Raw genomic sequence first — 13,919 nt, 5'->3', positions numbered from 1 at the left:
TCAGGCCTCATTTCCTTTCTGACTTTTAGTCCAATTTCTGTTCTTTCTCATTGCTAAGTAGATTGTAAGCTGCACCTTGATCAGCCTCTCTCTGAATGTTGCTAATGTTGCTTTCTATTCCATGGTGGAGGCCACAGAGAAGACTCTAATTATCCCTTGCCTCCCATTATTTGGTTCCTTTCAAAACTCCCCCTCCCCCCTGCCCCATGCATGTGCCCACGCACTGGCAGATGACGATTAGATTAGCCCAGGTCAGATTAGCTTTCTTCAAAAGACCATTCAGAAAAGAGACTTAGGAGGTCATTCACTGACTAGTCATCAGAACTGACTGCAGCCAGATCATTCTAAAGGCTTCCCTCTTTCCCATAACCAGATGCCAAGGAAGTCAGTAGGTGTGACCCACATACACCTCCTGCTCCTTGCCAAGTGGTTGTGAGTGGTCTCCTTCCTCTGACCCTGAAGATAACAGATACAACCTTCATTACAAGTAACTGCACAGCAATCTTGCTCCAGGATATGGCTGAATTATTTTTAAAGCTTTCCAAGTGGCTGGACTTCTCTGTGCCCTGAGGTAGCAGCTCCACAGCTTGTGGGCCAAAGTCTTTCCTTCCTTCCTTCTTTCTGATAAGAACCATTTAACTCCACTGGCTGACCAATGATGCAAGCATATTCTCTCTCTCCACATCGTGCATAATCTTACATACCTGTATCACATCATTCTGATTGCCATTGCAACCAGCAGCCACTTAAAGCCTGATCTTCCATGCATTTCATCACCGTTCAAGCCTGAGAAACCACAAGAAAGCCTCAAGAGAGCCCTGGGCTACAGTGATTTGGCAGTAAAGTCATCTGGAGTCTCTACGAAATGGACATGTGTCAAGCAGGGCAATTCCAGAAAAAGAGAATTCACAGGAAAGGAATCCGCCCAAGCCGCCCATTCAAATGAAGCTGTGTCTTAATCCAAGGACAAATGTTTGAACAGACTTTCCCTGTCTTCTGCCTTTATGTGCAGGCCTGCAGGAAGCACTTCAATTTTTCATGCACACAATTGTGAGGTCATTGCATGACCTCCTCGACAACCTAAACAGTACTTGAGCATATCTGCTGCTCTCATGGCAATTACTTCTACTTGAGCCAGCAGGGGCCCTTTGAAGTTATGCATCTGGAGACAGGGTGACAAGTGAACTAGTGGGCTTCCTGTACAGTCAAAATGATTCAGTCTTGCTTGCTTGAGAAATATCAGGAAAAATATCTGGTTGGCTAGCAAAACCAGGCCAGAGAGCACCTCCACCAGAGCGTTCTTTCCATCTAAAAAAATGCCCTGAAGGTACAAAGCATCACAAGCTATGAGTCAATGCCTGGGTCTCTGACAGCCTAGCCCTGGTCCCTCTCTTTGTCACCTGCCTCCTGAGCAATATCTATCAGAATCTCAGGCTCTTCTTACCTCTTTGATAAAATTCATGAAGCGTCCACCAAATCGCCAGGCTTTGTGTCGATGGCACTGGAGGGAGTTGACTGTCATCTGCGGGGCCCGCTGGTAACACACAGAGACTATGTGGACGGCATCATACAGCAGGGCAGCGTCTGTCTAAAATGAAGGGGGGCAGTAATTGCTTTGATCGCATGGAGCCACTCCAAGACCCAAACAACTCCCCTCCCCCACTATTCCCTTGCTTCAGTAGGGCTGCTGAGCCCTCTGTAATGAGCTGCTGCTTCTGCCCTAAAAACCTGGCAAGTTTGCCCATCATTGGATGACTTGCCTTTGCACCCAGGCTGCCAGGAAACCATGAATCCAGGATAATATTAGGGGAAAGGCTCCCTTTAGCTGCAGCTTCTTTGCTTCGGAGTTCTTCCTCCTGGGTTTATTGCCCACTGGAAAAAGGGGGCATCAATTTATTTTACCCATTCAGATGCAATGTGTAGTTCAGCATGAAGATGCAAGCTGTCAAACAGTCTCCTGTTCCAGCAAAAGCAGAGGGTGCTAAACTATTTGGGAGCAGCCTGGTACAGGCCCAAGTGAGCTGCAAACCTTTCCTGATTTTGCACCAGCAGAAAAAGACCAAGGAGTTCAAAGTGACTGTCATACCATCATCACCCCTGCAATCAATCCAGGTTCAGGTCTGGGGGCCGTCTGCAACCTCTCCATAGACCATTTATCAATTATGGCAGATACGTGGGGATTCTCCACATTCAAGATGCGGAAGCCAGTCAGGTTTACTCCAGAGTAGCGATATTGCTCAAGATCTAGTGCATACAAATCCTGTTGGAAAAGAGAGAAAACCCTCAGCTCAGTGCTCTGCCTGCTCTCCTTTTGGCATAATTTAACGGGAAAAGGGGGAGAAACTGTTGCAAAGTAAGGGACGAATGAAAGATTGCAGAGAAATGTCACCCATCTTTCTGAAATTCAGCTTCTTTGGGAATTCACAGATGCTTTGCCTGAGCAAACAACCTTAAAATTTAGGGGAGGGGGGATTCAGCATTGGTTCCAGTTGGGAAGCATTTCTCAGCCAAGAGTCAGTTAATTATGATGATTAATTGAGCATAAAGAGGAAAGATAAAATATCTGAAAGAAAAATCAATGAATGGGAAAATTTACGAAGCCTTGCTGCTATTAATGCTTCCAAGAATCAAAAACTGTATGAAATGCCAAAGCATATAAAAAAGTAGGTCTCCTCTTGTGTGCCCTGAGACACAGAAGTGAACTTCTACACCCTCTGAAATCATCCTCACTCTGTTGGGCACTTTATGTGTGAGTACCTCTCTATGTGCCTCTGTCCCTGTGTGCAGATCTGCTTCCTCCTCGGCCTGCCAAATCCAAGGGGCACGGGCAGACTGACCAGTGATAACTGGATAGCAGAAGAGCTAAATGAACTGCAGATTCTCTTCTGACCATTTCTAGCCTTAAGCCTGGAGTAACTGGCTAAAACTGACCTGGGTTCCTTACACTTCTGTTCCCCTATCAAGCCCATACCTTGTAAGAGCACTGGAGGTCGGGTTGCTCCCCAACCTGTTTCAAAGAATATTCCCACGTGGCTTCTATGCACACAGATTCTGGTGCTGCCACAGAGCCTTGAGAACCAACTCCCCTCACTCATGGCTCTGATTTCCGGAGCCCCCGTGGCTCCCAATCTTCCCCAAAGGAATAGGCAACCCCACCACCAATTTCTCCACTGATCTGGATTAGGACGGAAAGCTGTGGCACCACTTTGTGCTCACTTGCGCACACTCCCTCTCCCTCTCTCCCTCTCTCTCACACACACATTTCTCCATGCACAACCCTCCACAAAGAGTAAAAAAATCTTGGTACTTTTTCTCCTGACCATCTCAGTTTTACAAATATGCTTAGTCCTAAACCGAGTATCTTGAGTTCTTCCTGTACATTTTCAAATGTACATTTTATCTTCAGCTAAACAGGCCAGCATGTATTTAACCAATAAGAAAATTTTTCAAAAACTCATCTTCCATAAAAAGAATAGTACTGTAGTAACCATGAGCTGTGACTGCTAAAAAACTGGAATATGGTGGGTGAATTTTCCAATCCCAGTCAAGGAGGACCTAAAATACCCTCCTTGACTTCTACAACCATCTCCGCCAATGGCAAAGGAACAAGTGTGTCCTTGATGCAATTGATCAAGGAAGAAAGAAGAGGGAAGCATTCTGTCAGAGCAATTCTGGCAGGTGTCCCAGTCCTGCACATTTGGCGCTCAGCACAAGGGATATGTGCAAGACCTGCCTCAGTGTGCTTGTTCAAGTTATCTCCTGGTGCTGCAGTCCTGCAGCAGAATATTCACTCCCAACCTGAAATTCAGACTTCACAAGCCTACTCTAAGGGCCTTTACTCATTTGCACCTACCCATGACACAAACATGCCCTGGCAACTTCTTTTTCTGCCATGTCCCCATGAAGTTGCCTTCATCATATTCCCAGCTCATGAGTGAAACCACATGACGCCGCCTTGAACTATGCTAGTATTAAAGGAGCGTCCCTTATTCTGAGACCACTGAAGAGCAGCATCAAATCGACGGGGATTGGGAGAGGTGAGTGGCAGTGATGGGGAACAGAGATGGATCAAGTTGCAAGCCATTACCATTTCCTGCCAATTCAAGGATGGCTCTAGAGCATTACTATTTGCTGTAAAGAAATGCCCTAAAAAGGGGGAGGACAGGTGAGCAAGGAACAAATGACAGTTGCTCTGCCTGATGAAGAGGGGAAAGAGCTGGACCCAAGGGGAGGAAAGAAGATGCTCTTCCAAGTGGTTTTCTTTGGCTTGGGAACTATAGTGGCTCTGTTTACACAACCCAGTCTGATGAACCTGTTACTGAATTAACTCATTTTTCTGGATCTGCACAGTACATTCTAGCATGAGCTGGCTCAACCTGAACACCACATTAAACCACAAAATAACTAGTCAAATTAAAATTAATCAAACTTAGCATGTTGTGCAAATGTAGCTACTATGTTTAGAACTGGCCTGGTTAAATAAGTTGTATGAATAGAGCAAGAGCGTGGGCATCTGGTGATAGAGGAATATGGACAGAGAAAGCCCAGAAACTCACAGATGCTTGGATGACCAGACTGAATCACTCCACAAAGAACCAGGGGAGGAGAATGCAGTTACCTCCTTCCTGCCAATTGTAAGACAGACGCACCTAAGAAAAAAGCTGATGTTCCAAATTACTGATCAAATATAGCAGTTTGGTCCATCGGGTCACTGTATTGCTCACTAACTATCAGTGTCTCAAGTCCTTGTCTGGCTCAAGTTGTTGAAGTTTGCATCTGCTCACTAAGTCTTTTGCAGAACAGGCATCCAAAACAAGCTGTGAAACAACAGGAGCTGGTTATTGGGTTACTTGTAAACAACTGTGCTGCATAAACCCACAAGCTATTGTTGTAGTACCTACATGTGCTCCATGTTCCATATTATATAGGTGCTATTCCTATGACTTTTGCATGGAACCAGATCCCACTGCACTCTCATCACACCTGACAGCACAGCCTATGACAGTCTCTACACCAATGGCCAATTCCCTCCAGGCAGGGGCCTCCAACCCATGAACACCTCCCATGGGACCCTTCAGGCCCCTCTGCTCCTTTGAGGAATGACTCTTGAAGTATTAGCAATAATTGAAGACCATGTTTCAGTTTGGAAAAGAGCCTGTTGCAAAGGAAAGGATCTCCTCCCAGCAGCTTGTTCTTTCCAAGAAAGCCTGGGGTCCTGCTTTGAAAGAAAGAATTTTCCTTAAGTCCCTCAAGAGTTGGTTGTATCATTGGGCTTCAGGGTCTCAAGGGAATGGTGAGTTACTGAGGTGGCTCCATTGTCTGTAAGATCTGATATTCCCTCCTTGCCTTTTTAATCATACATTATTGTTTTTAATTGTGGTGTTTTTTTTAAATTGCTATTTTTTAGTTTTTATTGTAAGCCACCCAGAGTCATGAGTTGGGCGGCTGTATAAATATGACAAATGAATAAACAAACAAACAAAAATAAAATCAACCCCCCGATTACGATCAGTAATTAAAGTAATTAATAATTACAAGCTACCATTTTCTGAGAGGGCAAGCCCCCCCAGCATGTGACGGCCACGAGGGGATTTGGGGGGTTTAAGATTCACTGTCCCCCTCATTATTTGCATCTTCCTGTTTTATAATTTTTAAAATCTTTTTATTACATTCTTTATTTACATGCAATAATATTCCCACCACTTTTCTCACTTTATGTGATACGATTTAAAACCTTAACACCATTAAATACATTGGTTGATTGAAATGCATGTTCCAAAAGTTCATGTCCTATTTTATGGCCTCATTTATCCTGCCCATCCTTTCTTTCTCTGCCTACCAAAACCTGCTGCTCTCTTCAGTTGTGACTTCAATTCTAGCAGCTCTGAATAAACCCAGGACCACTAATGCAGCCTCCTGGGAATTCCCCAAGGCCTGCATTGGCTTTCTTCTGGAACCCGGAATAACACCGCCGGGCGGGATTCCAGGTGCAAGATGGCAGAGTGGTCATCCAAATCAGGCAACAGTCGTTCCCGCATTAATTTGCCATGCTAGTCATTTGAAATGCAAAATATCAAGATGGCTAGTAAATGGGACAAATGGGGCATCCTTTAAAAAGCTGCATTATTTCAACATAAATTAAGAAACATGGGTTATATCACCACCAATAAGACAGAGGTTCTCAAATTTTGTGGTGCCATGAACCACTACATTTTCAAACAGGACTGCCTTTTCTCATCACCTTGGCATTGCAAAGTCAGGAATCTGCTCTAAAATACAATTTAAATTATATTAAATTGAAACCCTCAAGAAATATGGTGGCTTTGGAATGTAAGACTATTGGAAAAGGTACTCCATATAAGGACCTTCCTTTGAGCTTGAAGACATGTTTTTACAATAAAAGGTTAGAAAATTTGGCCTTTTATTCAGAGAGCAGTAAGGCAAGACAGGAGAGGTATCTTGATATTCCTCTTAACTGTGGGTGGTTAAAGTGTGAGTGCTTGGGGAGATTTCCCCCCCCTAATTTAACTTCCTCTCTTTTTAGTATTGCTGATATGGGGCACGGTTAGATAATATTGCTTCAGTAAGGTTGTTGATTTTTGGTTTTAACTCCTGTACTATATTCTCATTTATTAATTGTATCACAGATTTTTAATGTTTTTCTCCACCATGGAGAGTTGCATGATTGTGATAAAATAAAATAAAAACAATTTTAAGGGCTGTCCTAAGTAAGATACATCAGCTACCATCCAAAATCCACTTCTGCTTAGACCTGGGAGGCTGAAATACAATTCGGTGCCCCAAATCCTATTGAAACAAATAACCATACATGCACACAAAGATCTGGGAGAAACTTTCATTCTTAAATCATAATCAGGCACATCAGGTTTTATTAAAACAGAATCCATAGAAGTTAAGTGCTTCATTAGGTGCTGCATCCCCAGCATTTTCAGTACAATTAGAGCTCAGATATAACCTCGCATTCCTTCTCCCCTGCTCTGTCTGGACAAGCTGGCTCTCTGCAAGCTGCAGAAAGATCCCAGCAAGGCTCTGGCCTTGCCTGAGCACAGGAGCCCGATCACTGCTGGGAGCTTTCTGGGCTTTCTTTCCTGCTCTGTCTGGATCAGTCAGCTGTTCCAGGTGAAGCAGGAAAGATGTGAGGCTTTGGCTTAGCTAAACTGTCTGCGACAAGACTGACCTGGCAAGATCATTCCAAAGATAATGGCTCACTTGATTTGATCCACAGATGTCACCTGCTCCAGTACAGGCATCCAGGGGGTAATTGATGGAACATGCATCATAACATGGAGATGCAAACTCTGCTTCTTTCACATCTGCCTGTGACAGCACAACGCCACAGCTACCAAAGGGCAGAGCTTCCATTGTGACAGCATGACAGACCATCTGGCATATGGGCATCACTATGCGCAGGAATGGACTCGAGAGAAAGGGAGGGAGGGAGGCTCTTGTGCTGCTTTGGGGTCAGTAAAATCAGCAAGAATCAGTCCATCTCTGACTGGCTGAATCCATCTTGCCCAGAGTCTGCCCACATATTTCTCAACTGGCAAAGCTAAGGGATGTCCCACCCAATGTCCCCTTGGTCTTCTCTGGGGATGTGAAATGCTGCAGGGTACAAGCAAGGCTGCAGATGATACTGCCTTCGCAGAGAAAGGGACATTGATTTGCATTTTACTGCAATCTTACACACTTTTTAAACCAATACATCAACCAAAAGTCAATTATAGTTCAATATTTATCTATCTATCTATCTATCTATCTATCTATCTATCTATCTATCTATCTATATCTAATTTATCCCCGCCCATCTCCTCCCATTGGAGGCCTCTGGGCGGTTATATTCACATCTTTTCTGCACGTTATGGTTCAATTCTCCAATGAAAGGAAGTATGCAAAAGTGCATAAATTGGGGCAAAGTGTGCATAAAATGCAAACTGAATTAAGATACCTATGAAAAGGTACAAGTGAACAAAAATTTAGAAAATGCACTGTGTCCTGGAAAGGGGTAAGCGAAAAAGGAGGTATTAGGAAAACAGTACATGGCCATTACCAAGTTAGGAGTCAGCTAGCATACTCTCTCTCGGGTGGAAAGAAAACTGAAGATGGGAAATCTTTTCAGGAGGAATGAAGCAATGGCAACACAGATGCTCCCCATGCCACCCCCACCCCCATTCCCTCTGCTCTTTTTTGGAAATGCAGACCTATGAGGTGAATCTGTTCAAACAGAGTGCCAGTGTGTGGGGGGAGGAAGGCCCTGCAGGAAAGAATCCCTAGTCGGGAGTGAAGCCACTGCATCTTGTCTGCTCCCTGCAGAGGTAGGCTTGGAAAGCATTTCTGGAAGGGGAGTTCCAATCCCACTTTCCTGTTCATTTAGGATTGGTGATGAACCAACTGCATTTATTAAGATAATCCTGGACTCAGCTCTGCCCTGGAGCCAAAGAAACAGAAATGTAACTTATTGCAAGGGACACGCTATTGTTCCCCATGACATCAGAAGGCTTGTGGAAGCCGCTTTTCTGGCCACAAATTTTATTAAAAGGCATAAACTTTCATGAGCTCCCACTCTGTCAGTTGTATGAAGTGGCTTCACTGACCTGGGGTTTAAACCGAGCGAGGGGGAGAAACAGGTTGGCGATGAGGTGATTCTGAGGAAGGGAGCACCACCTCATGAAAGTGTCATGTTCACTGTTCCAATGTTGCTGGTACATCGTAATGTTTTGCATGTCATTTCGCGGATATGTGTTTCATCTGGGAAGGGAGGAGTATTCCATCTCGGGGAGTTGTTATCTGTTGGCTGTTGGTTTGGAATATGTTTGGATTATCTCATGTGTTCAAGGTTACTTTCCCAGGATCAGTAGAAAACAGTTAACAGCACCTGGGGGGGGGGGGGAGTTTGCTACGACTGGGTGAGGGGAGGGATTACGTTTTGAGCCGAGGGCTTTTAGTTTGTATTTGGCGCACTTTTATTCATTCTCAGCTTTCTCTGTATTTGCATACTATTCTCACAATAAATCAGATATCATTAAGTACCTGCTTGTGAGTCTGACTCTGTTAGCATAGGCAATCATTACATAAAGCTGAGAATCTAAAAACTTCTTCCGTTAGCCCCTTTCCAGATTTATTTTGTGAGGGGAAGTGCTAGCGATGAGCAAACCAAATCCACAAACCATGGAAAGCGAGGAGTAGAGCGAGGGGGAACCCGATTCTATGGTGGTAAGAACAGAAAAAGTTCCCCCTAGAGAGACTTCAGAAGTTCGGGAGGGGTCGAGCTTCAGCCTAGGGGATGAGGAGGCTGGAGCCAAGAGAGCCCCTGAACCGACCGGCGAGTCACCAGGCAAGTTGATCACCTGGGATGAGACAAAGGGACCCCTACCCGGGACGTCAAGAACGTCTTGGAAGCAGCGGTACCCGTCCCCAACCATGGTGAGGCAAGAGAAACAGGAGGGATCCCAAACCCCTGATCATATAAAACTGCTGGAGGCTAAAGTGGAGTCCTTAGAATTTATGTTCCGAAAAATGTCCATGGACTGGGGTCCGCGAGAGAGGAGGAGAGAGGAGTCCAGTCATAGGTACTCGACTCCTTCTTTGCCCCCACCTTCCCCAGAGGAAAGGAGTAGGACCCGACACCGAGAGGAAGTAAGAGCACCGAGGGTTAGAATTTCAAGGTCCCCTCCTCGAGAGCGGAGATCCCTGGGGGCTAGGAGGAAGCCCGATCGTCCAGCTGTGACGAAGGGGCCGCCCAGAGCGGGGATAAAGGACTTTACCATTAAGTTTGATGGAGATCCAACCAAGCTGTCGTTCTTCCTTACCTATGCAAGAAGTTATATGGACGACTGGGAACAGTGCTTCCGTTCAGAAAGGGCCAAGATTAATGCCATTGCCACTAAGCTCAAGGGGCAGGCGGCCAATTGGTACGTGCAGTTGTGTCAATCGGAGGCCCCTGAGTTAGAGGAGTTTGAGGAATTCCTGTGGGCATTAAAATTACACTTTGAAGACCCGTTAGCTAAGGAAAGAGCAAAACGGGCATTGAAGGAACTGTGCCAGGGGCCACGATCGGTGGCAGACTATACTCTGGAATTTAAGGCTTTGGCTGGGAAAGTTGAGGATTAGTCCCAATCCACCTTAATAGAACTTTTTAAGGATGGTCTGAATATGGAGGTCCTAAAGTGGTTACTTGGGCGAGATGATCTGGACTCCTTATATGAGTGGATACAGCTGGCAGGGAAGGCTGAGCATGCCCAAGAAACTTTTGCTCACCGAAGGGTGATGAAATATGCTAAGCTCAGCAAGGGTTCCCGCACCGCTGCACCCACTGGAAGGTCTGGGCAATGTGTGTCATGAGTAAGGATGGCGAGCAGGGGGCTCCCATCCAGACTGTTAAGCACATGCGTAGCACTGAGGAATTAGGTAACCATTCAAAGAGACACAGATTGGGACCACCTTAACCTTTGGGGTTTATATGGCTGGGTTTTTCCCACGCTTCTTCAGTTTGTTAGGATTCCTGTTATGTACAAGCAATAAAACATTAGAGACCAGTTCCTTGTCTCAGCGTGTTCCCTGGCAGTTAGGACAATGTGCGTGGGAAGAGGAGAGAGAGCGCCGCTACGCGAAGGGACAATGCCTCCGATGTGGGAAGGAAGGTCACCGAGCAGCGGCATGCCCAAAAGGAAAGACCGAGGAACGTCCAGGAAAGTCGTCGGGGAAATCTCCCTCTTTACCCAGGAAGATGAAGGCGGCTTTGGCTGAGACCGAGGCAGAGGAAGTCCCTTATTTCGGGGACGAGGGGGAGCCTGATCTGGTCCAGCTGGCGGGAAACGCCAGCCCCTGCTTTAAAGGGTGCCACTGGGCAGGTGGTAGAGGAAGGGCGCAACCACATTTTGGTGAGTGGCAACTATCCCACACTGACAGTGAAAGTGAAGCTAGGCTCCCGCACAAGAACTGTTGAAGTGTGGGCTTTGATCAATTCAGGGTGTTCGCGTTGCTTGATGCACCCTGACGTGGTGGCTGCTTTGGAGTTACCCAGTTTTCCACTAAAACGTCCCATGATTTTTACCCAGCTGGATGGTTCTACGGCAGCGGGGAAGCCAGTGACCCATTCCATGGGCATGGTGGCCTTACAAATGGGCAGCCACCGTGAGGGGCTGCTGTTTGTAGTGGCACCTGTGGGGGGTCCTTTAGTCATTCTGGGGATTCCTTGGTTGGTCCAGCAAAACCCATATATAAATTGGGTGCACAGGACTTTGACTTTTGGGGATGGTTTCTATCAAGCCCCTGGGGAGGACGATGTTCCGCAGGCTGCAGTGGGGAGGGCAGCGGCAGCAACCCCGCATTTCGCTGCCACCCCACTGGAGGGCTTGCCGGAGCAATACCAAAGTTTTGCAGATGTGTTTGGTGAGAAGGAGGCGGACCAACTCCCACCTCATTGAAAAACTGACTGCCTTAGAGTTAGTCCCAGATGCACAACTACCCAAGCCAAAAATCTATGCCATGACACAAAAGGAACTGGCGGCGCTGCGGGAGTTTGTGGACAAAAACTTGGCCAGGGGTTTTATTGAACCAGCCAATTTGCCAGTGGGCACCCCCGTTTTATTTCGAGCGAAGAAGGATGAGACATTGAGACTTTGTACAGATTACCACAGATTAAATGCAGTTTCGATATTAAACAAATATCCTTTGCCAATAATAAAAGACATGTTAGCACATCTGGCCAAAGGGAAGATCTTCTCTAAACTGGATTTGAGGGAAGCCTATTTCTGTATCCGTATACGGGAGGGGGATGAGTGGAAGACTGCTTTCAATTGTCCTCTGGGCTCTTTCCAGTACAAGGTTTTGCCATTTGGATTGGCGGGGGCACATGGGGTGTTTATGCAATTGATCAATGAAGTGTTACATGAGCATTTGTTCAAAGGGGTACTGGTTTATTTGGATGATGTTTTGATTTATACTGAAACGGTGGAGGAACATGAGCGCTTGGTGAAGCAAGTACTTAGCAAACTGAGAAAGACTGAGCTTTATGCTAAACTGTCTAAGTGTGAATTTCATAAGACTCAGCTTGACTATTTGGGGTACAGGATTTCAGACAAAGGTATTGAAATGGACCCTGCAAAGATTCAAGCTATTCTGGAGTGGGAGCGCCCGCATACTCGCAGGCAGCTCCAGAGTTTTCTTGGCTTTTCCAACTATTATTGCCAGTTCATTCAGGGGTTCGCAGAAATTGCATTACCTCTCACTGATTTGTTACATATGAAGGGGCTGGGGGACACACAAAAGGTGAAGAACCCGGGAGCATTGCTCAATTGGACACCTGAATGCCAACTGGCTTTCGACAAACTCAAAAGCCTGTTCACTGCTGAACCTATTCTGCAACACCCTGATCCCACTAGACCCTTTGTGGTTCAAGTGGATGCTTCCGATTTCTCAATTGGAGCACTCTTGCTGCAGGCGGATGCTGCAGGCTGCCTGAAACCCTGTGCGTATTTGTCCTGCAATTTTTCTGAGATGGAGAGGCGATGGCATGTTTGGGAAAAAAAGGCTTTTGCAGTCAAGGCTGCTTTGGACACATGGCGCCACCTCTTAGAGGGGGGCAAATGCCCTTTTGAAGTTTGGACTGACCATAAGAATTTGGAAGCGCTCAGTACACCCTGTAAACTCAGTCCTAAGCAGATCCGCTGGGCTCAATTTTTCAGTCGCTTTGATTTCAAATTGAGGTTCATTCCGGGCAAGAAAAACTTCCTGGCTGATGTGCTTTCCCGCCTGCCCCAGGATTCAGTCCAGGTGCCTGACGTTGTGGGTACACTGTGGACGGAACCCCAGTTGGGATTGCAAGCTGTCACTCGCAGTCAGACTTGGGCGCAGCTGCCCTCAGCTTCAGTTTCACTGGCTGGGAGACGGCCGGCGGTTCCTTCGCAATTGCAACAAAAGTTTCTCTCCAAACTGAAATCTGACACTTGGTTGCAAGTGAATAGAGACAATGTTACCTTTGACAGAGGATTCGCTTGGAAGCAAAACCACCTCTATGTCCCTGACAGTTTGCGAAGGGAGGTTTTGAATAGATCTCACGATGATAAGGTTGCTGGTCATTTTGGCTTTGTGAAGACCTTACACCTGGTATGCCGCCAATTTTGGTGGCCTACATTGAGACGTAATGTCAAAGAATATGTTGTTTCGTGTCCTATCTGTGCCATGTCTAAACGGAAGGTGGGCAAACCACAAGGCTTGCTGCAGCCTGTGGCCAGTCCCTCCCGCCCTTGGGAGGAGATCTCCATGGATTTTATTGTTGAACTGCCTCCTAGTCAGAGAAAGACTGTGATTTGGGTGGTGAAGGACTACTTTTCCAAACAAGCCCATTTCATTCCCTGTGCCTCCATTCCGTCTGCTCAGCAATTAGCCCAGCTATTCCTAGTCCATATCTACAGGATTCAAGGGAGCCCCTCCCGCTTGGTCACAGACTGCGGAACACAGTTTACTTCTCAGTTTTGGCGAGCATTTTTGAAACTTGTGGGCACTAAGCAAGCATTGTCCACTGCATCACATCCGGAGACTGACAGATCTACAGAGGCTCTTAATTCTACTCTTGAACAATTTTTGCAGGCATTTGTCAACTATCAGCAAGACAATTGGGTTGATCTGCCTTTTGCTGAAGTGGCTTACAACAACGCCGTCCATCAGAGCACAGGGCACACCCCTTTCCGTACTGTGTTTGGCAGGGATTTTGTTCCCATTCCTGATTTACCTCAACCCACAACACCGCCCTGTTCTGCTTCTGATTGGGCTGCACACCTGGGTGATTCCTGGCCAGTTATTCAACAAGCATTGGCAGATGCCCAGTCTGCCTACAAACTGCATGCTGATAAGAGATGAGCCCTTCAACCTGCTTTCAAAGTTGGTGATAAGGTCTACCT

General features: G+C 46.3%; 1 protein-coding gene across 1 annotated transcript in view; it reads right to left on the bottom strand.

Annotated features, from left to right (window-relative positions):
- LOC134503457 (glutamate receptor ionotropic, kainate 3-like) overlaps positions 1-13,919 on the bottom strand; it is a 195,160-nt gene that overhangs the window by 25,783 nt on the left and 155,458 nt on the right. Inside the window, exons 7-8 of the mRNA XM_063312256.1 lie at positions 2,087-2,260; positions 1,445-1,588 (exon numbers count right to left, since the gene is read on the bottom strand). Of these exons, the coding sequence (XP_063168326.1) occupies positions 1,445-1,588; positions 2,087-2,260 (318 nt within the window). The remainder of the gene's footprint in view (positions 1-1,444; positions 1,589-2,086; positions 2,261-13,919) is intronic.

The sequence above is a fragment of the Candoia aspera genome, chromosome 10 (assembly GCF_035149785.1).
Source record: "Candoia aspera isolate rCanAsp1 chromosome 10, rCanAsp1.hap2, whole genome shotgun sequence".
NCBI lineage: Eukaryota > Metazoa > Chordata > Lepidosauria > Squamata > Boidae > Candoia > Candoia aspera.
The sequence above is the reverse complement of the archived record's forward strand: the minus strand, read 5'-3'. Positions and strand labels throughout refer to the sequence as shown.